This window comes from Phyllostomus discolor, chromosome 11, assembly GCF_004126475.2.
Source record: "Phyllostomus discolor isolate MPI-MPIP mPhyDis1 chromosome 11, mPhyDis1.pri.v3, whole genome shotgun sequence".
In the NCBI taxonomy this organism is placed as follows: domain Eukaryota; kingdom Metazoa; phylum Chordata; class Mammalia; order Chiroptera; family Phyllostomidae; genus Phyllostomus; species Phyllostomus discolor.
Window position 1 is genome coordinate 64,822,064 of NC_040913.2, and position 17,505 is coordinate 64,839,568.

Below are 17,505 nucleotides of genomic sequence, written 5' to 3' on the forward strand. Positions count from 1 at the left end.
TCATCAAATTGTGCATGAAAGCACAACTATTCTTTCAGTCAAATAACTGCATCAGCCCATCATCTTAAACAACTGTGATGAATTTGAAACAACATGAGGATCCATTTTAAAAAATCTCAAATCTAGCCTTAAGTATGTGAGTCTCCGGTACAGACATAGGTTATGTTCAGAGCACAGTTCAGACCCAGTGTATGGAACTATTTGACAAAATGCTGTAGTCTGCAAAATAAGCCTACTTTTACTCTTTGCGGACATAAAGAATAATTGCAGGCGTTGGTGGTTATCCACATTGATTTTGCGACCCTTATAATGTCTATTAACATTTCATTTGATTAAAAACATACCTTTGGAGTCAAATAAAAATCATCCTGCTCTACTATCCTGCTCTACCACTGACTCATTTGGATGGGCCACTTTATCTCCCTAAGCTTTGGTGTTCCCTTGTACCAACTGAAGATAGTAAGACTGACCTTGTAGAGCTGTGGAGTGGATTACAGGGAGCCACAGGTAAAATACCCAGTATAAAATCGGGCATAGTCAACCAAAGTAAAAATCCCAAACATAGAATATAATTTCCAACACTCGAGTGTCTGGATGGGGGTTGGGTGCTTGGTCATGATGGGAGAGGGGGGCATGACCACTGCCTCAGTGGGGAACTAAATCCAGGCAACTGGGCTGAGTGATAGGTGACTTGAACATTGACAAAAGTGGCCTGGAAGGTGGCCGGTGCAAGGCAGAAGTATCAAAGGAAGTTGTCAGAAGCAGGTGGTTGCGTGCAGCTGACAAAGTGAGATAGATGTCCCTAGACAATCGGACAGGAACAGGGGCTCCACTGAGTTGTCAGAATGGATTCCGAGCAGGCTTCTGGCCCCTAGAGGTGACCTGGCCATCAGCCAGGTAGGGCCTCTGTCCAGGAGTTGAGGATGGAGCAAGACCAGAGCAGGTTCAGTCCACACTGAGATGCTCAAGCTTCCAGAACACATTTCCTTAGTTTTCTGCCACCAAGAGAGTTGGTCCAGGCCTGGGGCCTGGCCAGCCTGCAGGGGGCAGTCTTGGTCTGCAGGAACCTGGGTGCTATCTTAGCAGTGTTGGAGAGCAAGGATGAGCCAGTCACAGCATTTCTTTCACCATTTTAGACCAACAGAAATGAAAACCTAGATCATACAGAGTTGGCGTTTCTTTCCAAAACCACTTTTGCTGGGGGTCTTAATATATTCCAAATGTGCCTTTTCCTCAGAGAATCCTTCTAATAATATTTTATTTAAATGAATATTATAATTCAGGGCTCTTCTCCGGGCATATTCTCCTAGCACAGCACAGCACAGCATGTATGCTTGCCACTGTGGAGTAATAAAGGAAACCACACAGACAGAGACAGCCATGAAGTCACATCAGAAGTAATGCACTTTAATTTACACTATGAATATCCAGAGGAAATAGTGCACATTTTTTCCTCGAATTTTTGAAGCTGCAAAATACAGTGTTCTTCCATTTATAATGATTGTTTAAAGTTTTATTAGATACTTTTCATTTCACATCATAAACCCTGATTAATCTTAAATATTACAATTCTCAAATTAATGAGTGTTTCCTATTTTTCATTTTCTTCACAGGGTGACAAAGGAAACAAAGGGGAAAAAGGAGGAGGGGTAAGTCAAGCAGCAAAGATGTTTCTGCTCAGTGGTGGTTCCCAGATCCCTGGTGACCCCGTTGCCATGATGGAATGCGCAGGGGTCATCAGGGCTCATGAACTTGCAGTTTCCAACCCATTTGTCTACAGCAAGAAAGTATTATTATTGATTTTTATGAGGTTTTATTTCCAGAAAATAGTTTGCGAATGCCTTGCTTTTTGCATAGTAAACACCAGCTAATCAGCATTGTGTGAAGTTCATAAAATGAACCTAAGTGTTTTAAAAGAGCAGATGTGTAGATGGAGGGGCCAGGTAGGCCCTGCCTCTGTTCTGGGGGCCTAAACTGGTGGCGGCTCTGCCCCCTCTTTCACTCCGTGGCGCCTGCCCCGGTCTTGACTCCCTGTCCTCCCGCATCACCACTCACTGCGCAGCGATGGCAGGCACCACCTGGGTGCTTGGTGACCCAGGCGGACTCACAGGTTGCCGTGAGTCTGCCACCTCACTGAGCTGGGACAGGGCCCCCCTGCGGCAGGCTGGCTGCAGTCAGGCCGCTGAGGAACGGAGCCCCACCCCCACCCCCCACGAGCAGCTGATGTGTGAGGTGCCGGCCCCCCCCCCCTCAGGTCTCTGTGTTCTCTCCTAGGGCATCTGGTTGAAGGGAGAAGAAGGAATCATGGGCTTTCCAGGACTCCGGGTAAGACCTGTGTTCCATAATTGTGACTTCTTTTGTTTTGAATCGATTTTTAAATCAGTGTTAGTGTTTTGGAGCAGGCTTTGGTTCACAGCAAAGTTAAACCAAAAGTGCAGAGTTATTTGCCTCATACCCCCATCCCCCCCCACACACCCCAAACCAGAGTAGGCCGCTGGCTACAGTAGAAGAGATTGACATGTCATTATCACCCAATAACTCTGGTTTTTAAAACTGTACTTTTGGAGAAAGGTAGGAGCAGAACACAAACACATTTTTGGTTATATTAGTTAGGCCAAATTAATCTGCGGTAACAAAAATGTAGACTGATTGCAGCACACAGGAAGTGGATTTCTTGCTACCCTAAGAATCCAACAAAAACATCCCTGGTGGGTTGGGGAGGCGCGGAGGAGTGTCTCCTCCCAAGGAAATTCAGCACCTGTGGCTCCCATGCCCCAGGGCAGACCCCCTCCTGAGATGGTGGCGTGAAATGGTACCTGCCCCCTCGGCCCCCTCTCCATCAGCCAGAACTCAGTCACCTGACCAAACCCAGCCCCAGCAAGCTGGGAAATGTGGCCAAAACCAAGAGAAAGTGGCCTTGTGGCAGCCACTACCACAAAAACAAATGTTACAAGCTCCAAAATAAGAACGGAGGCTCATGAGAACTTTGGAGTGCAGGCCTTTTGTTATCTTTACCACTCATACCATCTTCATGAATCTCTCCACAGTTCTTTAAGTGGTAGATATGATGCATGATATGAAAGTGTCCCTGAAATCAGCCATCTCCCTTGGAAAGGGACTTTCGGGTAGTCTCAGTACTTTCATGGTAGAGTGGTATGTTTCAGTCCTTGCCAGCTGCCATAGTAACGCCCTCTGGGAAACGTTACTGTATGTTCTAAGCTGTTACTGCTTCTGTTTTCTTTCCTCCACAGGGCTACCCTGGCATAGATGGTGAACAAGGTGCACAAGGACAGAAAGTAAGTGTGATGCATAAACGCCATCAGCTCCAGACCTGAAACCCTCTTACCGAGGTCGAACTGAAAGACTGTGGAATTCCAGGAACAAAAAAATTTGCCCCAGGAAAAAAAAATTTAATTGCCCCTGCATTTACCACAGCAAAAGTAATGCTTGGTCCCAAAGCCTTTGAAATGCTTGAGTCAGATTTCTCTCGTATTTGCAAACCAGCCCTTCGGTTCCCTCCCTCCAGGCTGCCCTCACCCAGCCCCTGCCAGCCTCGGCCTCCGTGCCTTCCAGTCGCACACTCGTCCTCTGCGTCGTCGGGTGTCACGCTCAGGAAGGTTGTCAGCCTGGTGACCAGGGGTTCACCCACATGTTTTACATATTGACCTCACACATTTTCACGCTTTGTTTATCTTTAATGATTGACCCACTTAGTTATTTTTACCATGTGTTCTGTAGGCAGACTTTTGACAATTTTTTGAGAAGAAAACACTATGTGAGAAATGTGCTGTGAATCTGGATCAGGCTTAGAATTGTCTGAATGCTAGGTCATATGAAAGAGTACACAGAGAAATAGATATTTTAATTAATTACTTATTATCTTCACTATTCATTATTCTCACTAATTCGGTCGTACAATATATAGCACATCTTCTTCCTGTCACAGGCCCCCAGCGTTCTGCCCAGAGGCAGCTACTGGTAGTAGCTGTGGGTACCGTTTCAGATAAGTGCTGGCATAAAAGGACATGTATTTTTACATGCGCATAATTTAACGACGGAAAGTAAAAATATCCGTATCATTCTGCCACTTGTTTTTTCATCTCGTGTGCCTTGGAAATTATTCCACATTAGTGTGTTCACACATACATAGTTCTGCTAATAAGCTGTAGAAGTGCAGTAAATGGATGTACGATGTTTGCTTAACAAGCCCCTCACAGTGGTTTCCAGCTGCTTGCTCTGTTCAACAATCATGCAGTCAACATTATGGCACACACATCTGGGTGCCCCTGGGCTAGTATTTGCATAATTCAGTGCTCGTAGGTACATAGGAATAGATGTTTTTTCAAAATTGATTCAGCCCTGGCCAAGTGGTGAGAGCATCGTCCCGATACACAGCAGCTGCAGACTCGATCCCCAGTCAGAGCACACACAAGAATCCACCAATGAATGCATAAATAAATGGAACAACAAATTGGTATTTCTCCCTCTCTCTCTCTCTCTCTCTCTCTCTCTCTCTCTATCCCCCCCCCTCGCTGCCCCACCTGTCCCACCCCACCCACTTTAAAAACAATAAGTAAATAAATAATTGGTTCAGCCTCCCAATCAGACTGCTGCTCACAGCTCCACTGAGTGACTGGAGAGCCTTAAGGACCCTGGTAGTGAGCAACGGGTCTTGTCAGCACCCCTGCAACTACAGAGGGGACTTGACCTCCCAGATTTGGTTTCTGACCCCCACTGGCCCTAGACTCGGGCGTCCTGCTCCCGTACTCCGGTTTTGGCCACTCACAATGAGTACCAACTTTGATTCCTTCCTGCACCCCAGTTGACCTTATTTTTCCTATTCCCGTCCTTTTATCTTAAACCCAACCAGGGACGGCCCCTCGTTATACCCATCCTCTCATAACATTAGTAACGGACAGGAGCACCCCCAAAGGTTGTGTGCCTGGAGCCAGCTGCTGTCCCTGCAGCACCCCCAACTAAAGGCCAGAAGGCCATTTTCTGGTTTAAGGACTATAGTATGCAAGTGCTGTAAAGTGACAGAGGAATAAAGCAAACATTAACATTTAAAAGTAATTTGTTTCAACCCACTCCATGTAATTAAACTACAACTGTTAATACTTTGATTGCCTGCCATGTGCTAGTGAAATCATAATTATGATTTGTTTTTCTACACCCAACACTAAGGAATTACAGTGTTTTTAAAGTGCAGTTCAACATAGCCACCCCCTAGAACTCAAAAGTTAATGAAGGACAGGATGTTCCCCAGGCGCTGACCCCCTGGGGCGTCTGACCGCTGTGGCCCAGATGCTGGGATCCAGGGCTCACGTTTTCCAGCTTGCTTTCTGCACTTGCAACAACCGCGGAGATGCAGATGCTTCCAATTAGGTGGGGCATCTCCGATGCTGTGAGGAAATCGTTTCCTCGACTCTCAACATAGGAAATGCCCAGGGCACACACACACGGCTGAGGCGTCCTGCGTGTTCCCACCACACTGCACCGTAGATGTGTCTACCATGTGTTATCTTACTTGCCAAGTTGCCAAGACTCCCCAACTAACATCTCAGTTGTACTCACAGACTTTAGTTTTAGGCTGTAAAATGGAACCAGTAATCAAAGGCAGCTCCAAGGAGCAACTGTGAACACCAACATAAACAATGTATTGAAATAGGATAAATGGAAAAAGAGAAGATTCTGGGAAAGATTTTTCTTTCTCTCCTGGAGCAAAGAATCGGCTCCCCCCCCCCCCCATTTCTCCAGGGATTGATAGAACTTTAATTAGTTCTGGGGATGCTTGTTACTGCTTGTTGATGATGCCACAGCATGGCTGATCAGTGTGGGGTGGCGTGGAATGGTGTGTACGTGTGACAAAGTCCAGCGTATTGTTCGAGCTGAATTGTTGTGTCAGCCCTGGACACAGCTTCGACTGGATCCCTAGTTGCCAACTCCCCCATCATTAGCAGGCTCTTTAGTGATCCCTGACATATCTCAGGAGGTGGCCTCTAAATAGAAAATCATTTTTCCTATCGGAAAAAGGTACCTTCACTTTTGAATCTCCAGGTTTACTTAGTGTAAAAGAAAGTCAGTCTAAATTATGGACCCACCATGAAAAACACAAAAGTAAGCCAGTCTTAGTTCATTCTAAACAACATGACTTTCAGCCTACATGCTCCTAGATTTCAAAATATGTTGTAAAATGATCATGTAAAGTCCATTTTTTTCTACCACTGGCAGCTGGCATTCAAATTTGGGGGGCCAACTGTACATATTCTTTAGCAAGATGAAATAAGTTTCTAGATTATTTTTGAAACTTTACATATCTACCCAAATGTGATAGGGCTTTTTCTGATGCATAGCTGAGGGGATTAGAAAGCAACAGTTAGCACTAGACATTTTCTTTCATAAAGAAGAAAAAATCTAAACAGAGAGGCTTTAGTGCTCCTATTTGGTATTAATGGAAATTTCTCAGAAACCTATCTAGAAGGAAGGTTTTAACAGATGCATCAGGTTGTCAGCATTTGACCCCACCGATTGATTATAAAATCTCTTAGCCTCTGCCTCTGGGCCTCCCGAAGGGGTGTGGTAGACAGGAAGGACACAGCAGCCTCCGAGAACACTTCTTGCTCAAAAGGTGTCCCTGAACCTGAAGACGCCTCTAGATCTGTCAACCAATTTAGAGGAAATAGAAGGGAAAGAGAAGCACATTCTGCACACTGTAAGGGTGAGGTGGGTCCAGTCCACCACGTCGTTGGCTCTTTGCAGTGCCAAAAACCCAGTTTCTTCAATAACAGCAACAGAAAGTTACTAAAGAAGTAGGAAGGAAGAAGAAACTGTTATGAATCATGAGAAAATTAAGAGACACATCAGCCAAATGTCATGTTTAGACTTTGGGTCCTGATTCAAATAAAGCCACTTTAACAAAACATTTTTGAAACCAAAATCAGAAAAAATTAAACAGAGACTGGGTAGGAGGTGATTTTAATGAATTATTGTTCATTTCATTAGACATAATAAAGATCTTTTGGTCAGTCCTTTAAATTATAGAGATCAGAATAAGCACCAAACATCTCTCCTGCAGGGAAGCAGAGGACCCGATGGCTTCCCAGGCCCCGATGGGCTCCGAGGACCCAAGGTGAGCCTAGTTTTCAGTTCCTCTCTTTGGCTGGCGTTCTGATGGCCTCCTACTCCCCACGTTGGACAGGGCGGTGGCGTCTGTCCCATCTAAGAATAGATACCCGGACACCCAACACCCCGCAGTGGGGAGATGAGATGGATGTTCATTTGTGAGTCACGTACATCCCAGCCTCAGGATGCTACACACCACACAGGCAGAGGCTGCACTGGGGCAGAGTGAACCAGCAGGACTGGGGGAGGGCTTTGTAGTAACAAGAGGGTGGGGCACTCCTGGTTCCCAAGGGAGGATGTGACTGACGTGTTTAGATCTTGCATGGGCTGGCAGGGCAGTGAAACCCAGTCGTCTGAGGACCAGGTGAGGTCCAGCTACACCAGCTGATGGGGACACTAGCCAAAGAGGGAGCCTTTCCTGCTCGATGGGGGGGGACATGTCCAGTGAGGACGGGGAACTCGCAGGCCTGTGGGGCCCAGTGAGGCTCAGAGTTGTTAGCTCTTGCAACCCAGATGGCGTTGTGTCAGGGTGTTGTTGAGTTACCCCCGGCTCACCCTGCAGGGTGACTCGGATACCATTCTCAACAATGAAACAGCCCGCCCTGCAGAAAGCAGCCTCGTGACTGGGTCTAGTATCTGACAAGGATTTCAAAGTGGCATTGGCACAGTCCACTTGGTTGTCCATCCGTGTGTCTGGGATGCCTGGACTTAGTGCCTCGGCACAATGGAGATGGAGCCCCAGGCAGAGTCTATGGCTCAGTTACTCAGAAGAGTATGCTAGGTCCAAAACTCCAAAAGGTTGGTCTCACATTCTTCTGCTTTTCCCCTTTTTTTTTTTTCTCCAGGGAGAAGTGGGTGACCGAGGCCTCCCAGGCCCACCTGCCCCCATCCTCCATCCTGCCCTAGTTAAAGGTTTGTATGCAACTTCGCTTTCATGAGAGTGTTTGTTCTCTTCTGTTAGGGATGCAGAGTCATGAACTTTCAAGAAAGATTTATCTAAATAAAACAAAAGATGTGCAGACCACAGCTTTGTAGAATCTGTTTGTGTGCACCTTCCCTCATGGCTTCAGTGTGGTATCCCAGGAGAGCCTCACTTTGCCTGAGGCCTGAGAGAGTGCCCCCAACTTTGCAGGTGAGACCCCTCTGTTGGGAAATTCTTCCAGTGCCACACACCTCGTGCAGGCTCTGGCTTCACCATCCGTGTTCTCACTGAAGAAATCCAGTCCTTCTGCACCTCAGGCCCCCGTGGTGGCTGGCTCAACCACCTTCCCATTCCAAAGCTACCACAGTGCACGTACCTTTCTGCTAGACGGTGTGAAACCGAGTACTGATCACAAGCTCTAATCTTGGAGACAGTCTCATCCTTTCGACTTCAGGGAGCTGACTCCCCAGATATGTGCACATGAACAACTACCTAGGCAGATGCTCTGCTGTCCCAGTTGACCTGTGTGTGTAAATGAAGGATTTTGCATGTGTTGTGGCTCATGCTCATCTTGTTATCTTAGCTCAGCCTCCAAGTTGGTCAAATTGTACTGAAATATGACTCAAATTCTGTGGTAAGAGCAACAGTTTTGAATGTGCATCCTTCTGAATAATGTTTTTGAAAAATGTGTTGAGCATACCTCCAAGTAATCGTACATATATTTATGGATGACTTGCCCATGTTATAGGAGTTTTTGTGAAGGCAGAGACTAGCCTGTGTGGTTCACTACTGTATCCCCAGTTTCTAGAACAGACTCAGGCAACTAGTAGGTGCTCAGTAAATACTTATCTGAATGACTGAATGACATGCATGCTAAAACTTACACATCAGCACAGATTTTAAAGGATGGGTTTTTTTAAATAAAAATGCCATGATGCTTCTTTCCTACACCCAATAGATCATCTGGCTCACCCCTATCATATATGCCCAGGGGTCAAGGACTCACTGTCCTGCTTAGGTACGACCCATGTGTTGGTCTAATGACTACTTTTGTGTGTCTTTATCCAACATGCCAAAGAACTTAGTGATGCCACTTTATGTTTATTTATGGATAAGGCTTGTAAAAGCATTCATATGTTATTCATCCAGCGAAGAGTTACGAAAAGCCAATCCAGCAGGAGCTGGGGCTCGGAAAGAGAAGCACGTTGCCTCGTGCATGAGAAGATTCCTAATCACACCAGTTCTTTCACTGGTCTCACGTTGGCCTCAGCCCCTCATCCAGCCTGATGTTCCACCAGCTCTGTCCTGTCAGTCTGGCCTCCCCTCCCCTCTGGATGCCCTCCCCTCGGCCATTCTCTGCCCGCTCCCTCCCTTGTTTCCCATCTCCTCAAACTGCACCCCTGTCCAAAACTCAGCCATTAGGTTACCTGTTCTAGGAGACATGAATGCCCCTGAGCACAATGCTTCTCCTCTCTGCAGAATCGGGACTGTGGTACTCTCCATGCCACATGGTTTTATGGGGATCAAATGTATGTAAAGCATTTTGTGCTGAGCCTAGTGCGCATGGCAAGAGCTCAAAAATCTACTTCTATTGTTTTTATTCTCCATGGTCCCTCAATATCAGATTTTCTCCCAAAATAATCTTTCCCTCCTTTGAAACCACTCTGTACCTTTTTGGCATTACGTGCCTCTCTGTTTTGTGATATTTATAGGAATATTGTCTCCCGCTCTTTGATTGGGAATGAGCTCTTGAAAACAGGGAGTGTCATGTATTAAACACTCAGACCCCCATTGTGCCTCACACAGTGTGCAGGGTATTGGTAAACAGGCGTTCTGTGAAAAGGGGAACATCTGTCGTGAGCCCCAGACAACAGCCCTGTTCTCACTGTGGGGCCTGTCTCTGTTCCAGGCGACAGAGGTGACCCAGGAACTCCAGGGACCCCTGGGGATCCAGGAACACGGGGTCTGCCAGGGGACCCTGGCCCGGCAGGCTTGCCCGGCACGTCCAGCATAAGTGAAGGTAATGTGGTTCCATGGCATCAAGAGTGCCTCCCCTCGGGACCCTTAGCAGCTGCACAGCCTTGTTGGTGCTGGTGCTCCTCCTTGTAGACTGGGGTCAGCAGCTGTAATGGCTCTCACAGCCACGTTAGGTTGTTGTCACAGAGCAGTGGGCCCCGTGACAGTAACTCTCCCACTAGGTTACACTGTGCCGCTGCTGAGTAACTAGCAGGATTCTGTCAGCAGGCTGGGGGAAACACAGGCAGTCAACAAACGTTGCCACATGCTGGTAGCAGCCCTCAGGCCACTGTTGGGAGGCAAGAAGAGGGGCTCTTTTGAGGATGAAAAATGGGAATGGAATATACCACTGGCATCTACCCCTTAAGTTACTGAATGGACCATGAATTTCCTAGTCCTGCTGGAGGGCTCCCGTGGGCAGGAATGCCAGCGCGGCTGTTAAATAGCGCACGTCTCACACTGCTGCTGATTGCTGTTGGATTTTCAGGTGGGCGGAGAGGCGCCCCAGGTGAAATGGGACCCAAAGGCTTCATAGGAGAACCGGGCATCCCTGCGCTCTACCCCGGTTCGCCAGGACTTGAAGGGAAGGCAGGGGCCCCAGGAGCCCCAGGGCCTGCTGGACCACGGGGACCAGATGGTAAGTGGACAGACACTCAAGGGAGGCTGCGTGGCCGCAGCCATGTTTTCACCTGGGCTTTCTGCTAAAGGATGTCGTGAACCCATGCAGTAGGCAGCGGACGAGGGCATAGAGGGTGCTCCGTGGTGTGAATAGAAAAAGCTGGTGATGGAAGAAGGGCAAAACCTTCTCAACCTGTTGAGTAGCAACAGTCCCATGGATGTTACACAGTAAGGGTTGCCTGACGGTGCCCCAGCGCAATCCGCCCTTCAGTGGAACCCCAGAGAGGTGCAGTCCGGAAGCAGAGGGGGGCAGAGAGCTGTCGGGCGACGAGTTCCAGACACCTTCTTCCAGGGCGGAGGCCTCTCGTCTTCACTTGCAGCCTCTCTCCGCTGTTTAATCAACAATTTCAAGCAGACTCGATCATCTGTCTTCCCGGCCCATGCAGAACCAAAGCTACGACTGAACAGGTGGCCAGAGTTGGCGACAAAAAGGATGACATCCCCCACTTCACACACTGCCTTCCCTGGCCTTCCATGATGCTGCCCCACTGTCTTCCCCACCATTATCTCAATGACCTTTTTTTTTCTTTTTCTTTTTTTTTTTTTTTGAGGATAGCTTGCTGGCTCTTTCTTCTATTTCCCCTTCCACCCATCTATCCAGTAGGTGATGGAGTTCCTTGAAGTTCATTCTTGGATCCCTTTTTCTCTCTGCACTCTCTACCTTAAGTGAATTACCCTTTCAAATGATTGAAGTACAAGTTCTCTTCCCCTATTCCTTCACTGTGTCTCCAGCCCAGTTCCATGTTCTGAGCTCCAACTTCGTACAAACCATTAACTCATCACATAGTCACCAATGTATGTATCACAGACATCTCCAACTTTGTGTGCCCAGAACAGAACTCTGGATCTCCTGCTCCCCATCTCCCCCACCCACACACCCCTGTCCTGGGCCTCACCCATCTCTGCAGACCCAGGAGCTCAGGCCAGAGCCCTGGGGGTTGCTGTAGCATCTCGCTCACCCACACTACAAACCCATCGCCAAGTCCTAGTGATTCTGCCTCTCAAATCTTGAATCAGCCCATCATCTCATTACTTCCATTACTGAAGCCACCGCAGTATCATACTTATTCGGCCAGAATAACCAACCCACTCATGACCAGCTTCCATTCCTCCTCTCTGCTAACTGGCCACACGGCCAGTGTGTCCCGTATACATGTAAATTAGGTCGTGTAACTTTTCCTCTTGAAAACCCTTTAATGACTTCCTATTGCCCTTGGGATAAAATCCAAACCCCATTTCTTAGCCCACTAGGCTGGCATGATCTCCTCACCTCCCTTCCTGCAATTCTGCTCCTCACACATCACCCTCCAGTAACTGCCTTCCACCTCAGGGCTTTTAGACAAGCTTATGCTCTCCTGGGAACATTCCCTCCCACCCACTCTGGGCTGGCTGCCTTTTATTCTTTAGGTCTTTTTTTTTATTTTTTTATTTTTAGAGAGGGAAGGGAGGGAGAAAGAGAGAGAGAGAGAGAAAAAAAAACATCAATGTGTGGTTGCTGGGGGCTGTGGCCTGCAACCCAGGCACGTACCCTGACTGGGAATTGAACCTGCAACACTTTGGTTCGCAGCCCGTGCTCAATCCACTGAGCTACGCCAGCCAGGTATTCTTTAGGTGTTAAGTGTCAAGTTCTCAGAAGTGACTTTCCTGTTGCCCACTCTCCCTATGACTTTCTCTGAGCATCTCACAGCACTAGCCATAATTTGAAACTCTGTGTTGTTCTGTTGACTGAGGTGTGTCTGGTGTGTACCTCCACATCTAAACAGGAAGTTCCATGAGGTCCTGTCAGTTTTGTTCCAACTGTATGCACAGCTTCTAGCACCCTGCTGGGCACAGTGTAGGCACCTGAGAAATGTGTAGCGAATGAATGGATGGATGGATGGATGGATGAGAGAGATTATATTAAATGTGTAGTGAGGTCACATTACATGGAACAATAGTCATTGCCACCTTTCCATAAACATTTAGCTGCCTTGAAACTTCCTGATACTGAAATTCTGGTATCATTTTTCCAAACAGCAGAAGTTTTTAAAATTGGTGTTTTCCTTTCCTTTCTGCTTCTATAATCGCCTCATTCTCTCCTCTCAGTTACCAAAAGGTGGGTATGGCAGCCTGTATTTTAATTTGTTGGAGTTTTATTGGATCTTTGGAGCTATGAGCACTGTAGGGTTTAGCAATGAAGAGAGCAGGAGTCAGGGAGACTCCGATTCCATACTCAGCAGTTTCCTGGGCATGTGCAGCCCCAGTCCCACCACACGATGGCGCTCCTCTCAAATGTGACTTGAGGAATCTTGTTGGCTATTAGCTTGTATTTCTTACACCTTTGCCCAGATATCCCTGCTTGGAATTATTGGAGCCCTGCGGACAGCAGATTGGAAGTACCCTGATCCCAGTTATCACACTGAATCCAGATGGTTCACAAGTTATCTACATTAATTACACAAACTCCTTGTGTGCATATGTGTACTTGTGTGCACCCAAAAGAGTAAAAAAGGAAGGAGTATGTGTGTGGTGTGTGTATGGGGAGAGAAGTATGTTCAAGTGAGAACCGTTCCCAGGAGAGGACAGAATAGGAAACCGAACTGATTTTTTTTTAATGAATGTTTAATTTTGTATTTTTTTACTTAGTTTCTAAAGATGTTATTTATTTATTTTAGAGAGGGGGGACGGGAGGGAGAAAGAGAGGGAGAGAAACATTGATCAGCTGCCTCTCATATGCCCCCAACAGGGGACCTGGCCCCCCACCCAGGCATGTGCCCTGACAGGGAACTGAACCAGAGACCTTTCGGTTCACAGGCTGGTGCTCAATGCACTAAGCCACACCAGCCAGGGCACCAAATTAATTTTGATACATACTGTCTTTTGGAAAACCAGAAGTCTTTTGGTAGTCTTGGAATTGCAAAATATTGGGTTGGCCAAAAACTCCATATGTTTTTTTTTTCCATAAAATAAAAGACACACTTTTCATTTTCACCAATAACTTTGTTGATTTGGGTATTTTCAGTATGTCAACTATCCCCTACATGGTATAACTTTGATTGTTCTCAATTAATGTCTCAATTTGATCGCTGTCAACTTCAGCTGGTCCACCTGACCGTGGAGCATTGTCCAGCGAGAAATTTCCAGCACAAAACTTCACAAACCATGTTTGATACATTCAATGAGTCACAGCACCTTCTCCATATACTGTACAAATCTTCTTTTTGCATTTCAGTTGTTTTTACCTTTCTCAATATAATAAAGCATAATATGCTGAAAATTTGCTTATTTTCTTCCATCTTCAATATTAAAATGGCTACACAAAAATTCACCAATTTTTATGTTTTTTAATGCATGCTTATATGACAGCTGTCACAATACAATCTAACAAAATTGTTTTAAATGAAGTTAAAACAACTAAGCACGACTAGAGTCATCTTATGGAAAAAAACAAACCAAACAAACTATTTGGCCAACCCAATACATAGTTGGAAAATCAAAACCTTGCTTTGAGTTCATTTCTCAAAACAAAAGTTTTTTTATCTTTAGGCTTTAATAGAAAAAATAAATTCATAGGCTCTCACATTTCTGTCCATCCCTGAAAACAGTGGCCACAACACAGCATTCATCTCCTTCCGATGAGGAGCTTGGGAGTGGAATTAGAGTGTGGGGGACTTCGTTAGTCTGTGCTGGGAGCCCTGGTGGAAAACCTCCCGGTACGGGGTTCAGCAACAGGTGGGGTCCCCTGGGCTCTGCTAACGTGCTGCCCCTGTGGATTTTCTCCGTAGGTTTCCTTTTTGGCCTTAAAGGAACACCAGGACAGGCGGGCTCTCCTGGGGTTCCAGGTTTCCCTGGGGCGCGCGGACAGAAAGGATGGAAAGGTAAGGGTCATTGGAACTACAGAAGGGGCGGGGAGATGACTTGGCCCACCTGAGTACGCCTCACCCTTTTCACTTGTTCTGAAATGAACACGATCGCCTAGTTCCCCAGTGGGCGTCCTTTCTTTCATGGAAACTTCACTGCAACGAAGGTGACGTCTGCCACGTTTTTGGTGCACCCAGCAATCCTTTACTTACCCTTCTCTGTTCTCTGCCTGCCAACTTCACCTCTGAATTTTCAGGGCGTGCAGAGCCCAGCACTGGGCAAAAATGATGAGCATTGATTTCTTAGGCTTTCAGATCTGAGTGCTCAGCTCCAAGTCAACGCAACAAGTATTTGCAAAGCACCTGCCCACTGCAGAGTGCTTGTAGCAAAATCATCTGGTTGGATCCAAAGGGTGATCTCCTGAGTTAGGGATGAGCTACCGGGTGAGGAGTCCAAGGCTCAGAGGAGTGATGAGACCTGCCCAGCATCTCAGGGACGCTGCCCCTAGCTCAGTGCCCTGTCCAAGAAAGGACGGCCCAGGTGGCCCCTTCCCTGTGAGGCTGTCAGGGACCACAGTGATGCCTGCTCAGCTCTCCCCTGGGTGTGGGTCCCATGTTCACACTTGAACCACATCTGAACCTTTGTGGTACATGTGGGGTGTACGGGTACGACCCCCTCTGTGGATAGGGCTGACTGTGGGGATCCTACATCTGTGGACAAGCTGTGCGACTCATCCCCACTGGCCCCCTCTCCCCTGAGAAGCCAACCCTACCACCAGCACCAGGCTCCCTGAGTCCAGCCATGGCAAAACAGCAGTGGAGAGGAGGCGCATTTTTTCTCTGCCTACCCATGACCTTGGTCTCCAAGCCCGTGGCTCTTGCCATGGCTCTCCCTTCACCCAGACCCTGGAACACTGTCTCTTCCCCTCGCCCCTGAGTTCCCATCACTGATTCCTCTACTCCCACACACCTCTGTAAATGGTCCCATTGGTTAAGTATCTTTAGTAAACATTACATAGGAACTCTGCATCTGGAGGAGACCACAACTGCACACCTAAGTAACTCACACTCCTCATCTAGGAAATGGGGACAAGCATTCCCACCGCACACATAAGTGTGAACAGCACAGTAGTTGATGGCCACAGAATGTGGCATTGCCATCACTCCTCTCCTCACCCCCAGCCCCACCACCCACCACGCTTATGCTCCTGTCCCTGCAAAACCAAGAAGAGGTTTGACCCACGCTTTGTGAGTAAATAACTAGTCCTCCCTCTCCCTCACTTTGCAGGTGATTATGGAGACTGTAAATGCGCCGATGATCAGTTCATCAGGGCTCTTCCAGGACCACCTGGACCCAGGGGCATCCCAGGCATCCATGGGGAGCCAGGAAGGAAAGGGTTCCAAGGAGACCCTGGCCAGCACGGCACCCCTGGGTTCCCAGGGCTCAAGGTGAGAGACAAATTCTATCACAGAGGGGATGAAACATCCTTAGTGCCTACCTCTGTTCTCCCAGCTTTTACTTATTGAATTAACACAGCTTTAGACCAGCACACTTCAGGCACCCAACACTTCATCCAAAAAGGCTGTGTACTCCAAGGGAAACTACTTGGTAGGAATATGAAATGGTTCAGCCACTGTGCAAAATTCCTCAAAAAGTCAATCATAAAATTACCCTAGGACCCAGAAATTTCACTCCCAGATAGAGACCCAAGAGACTGAAAAACATGTCCACATAAATACTTGTTGTGCGAGGAAGCGAAGGGTTTCTACCTATGCCTCCATCTTGGGCAGAACCCCCACATAAACATTTGTATATAAGCATTCATAGCAGTATTAATAATAATAATAATAGCCAGAAGTGGAAGCAACTCCGGTGTCCATCAGCCAACGAGTGGATAAACAAGACAGTAGACCTATACAGTGGGATATTTCTCAGCCACCCAAAGGAGTGAAGTGTTGACACTTGTTACAGTGTGGACAAGCCCCGGAAACATTATGCTTAGTGAAATAAAATAGACACAAAAGAGCAGATATTGTGCTTCTATCCATGAGCAGTATTCAGAACAAGCAAATCTGAAAATAACAAGAAGATCGATTGTTGCCAAGGAGGGCATGGGGTAGAGCAGAGAGTGGGACTGGCTGTGTAAGGTACAGGGGGATTCTTTTGGGGCAACGAAAATGTTCTCAAATTAGATAATAATGATGGCTGCACAACCTTGTAAAAACACTAAAGACCACTGAATTGTATGCTTTAACACAGTGAATTTTATGGTGTAAGAATTATAACCTCCAAAGAAAAGTTTCTAGCATTTTAAATGTAAAGCATCTTATTTATTCAGCATTTACCTCTTCAGATGTGGTGTAGAGCTGGTTTAGCCTTTCATGAAGGCTCCCATACCCCAATAAAACCGAAACCTGCGGGTGAAGCATGGACAGTGCACTTCGTAGTGTGTGAAGTGTCCTGCCCACAGACTCCCTGTGTACGTGGGCCGCGTGGACTGTATTTCCCACCTAATGGAAGCAATCATCTGGAGCAGCTGTTTCTTCTGTGGCAGGTTTTAACTAGTAATTTCAAACCAAATTGTAGGTGAAGGCAAAGAAATGATACTTTTTGTACTTAAAAAGACAACGGGGGGAGATTTATAAAGTGAAAAATCCATGGTGTTATATACTTAGCAATAGAGGAAAGCTTGCTGAGGCCAGCTGGCCACGGGCGATGAGCATGGTCTGGCTGCACACCGCGGTGTGAGGCCCGCGCCCCTCGGAGCTGCTGCGGCGGGAGGTCGTCGGTGCTGTGTCTCGGGGGAAGTGAGACCCACGGCACCTGTCTGCTCCAGGCCCCGGGCCTCTCAGACAACAAACAGTTACCTCCAAATACAATCAGCAGATGCTGTGCTTTATCCCAATTTTAAAATAATGCCATCCCCA

The 17,505-nt window shown here is 47.1% G+C and overlaps 1 protein-coding gene across 3 annotated transcripts in view; it reads left to right on the forward strand.

The window, feature by feature from the left end:
• COL4A2 (collagen type IV alpha 2 chain) overlaps positions 1–17,505 on the forward strand; it is a 188,051-nt gene that overhangs the window by 125,757 nt on the left and 44,789 nt on the right. For all 3 annotated transcript variants that reach the window (XM_036011456.1, XM_028526656.2, XM_036011455.1), the window contains exons 14-22: positions 1,614–1,649; positions 2,275–2,325; positions 3,252–3,296; positions 7,076–7,129; positions 7,968–8,034; positions 9,954–10,064; positions 10,548–10,697; positions 14,503–14,595; positions 15,866–16,026. In XM_036011456.1, the coding sequence (XP_035867349.1) occupies positions 1,614–1,649; positions 2,275–2,325; positions 3,252–3,296; positions 7,076–7,129; positions 7,968–8,034; positions 9,954–10,064; positions 10,548–10,697; positions 14,503–14,595; positions 15,866–16,026 (768 nt within the window). The remainder of the gene's footprint in view (positions 1–1,613; positions 1,650–2,274; positions 2,326–3,251; positions 3,297–7,075; positions 7,130–7,967; positions 8,035–9,953; positions 10,065–10,547; positions 10,698–14,502; positions 14,596–15,865; positions 16,027–17,505) is intronic.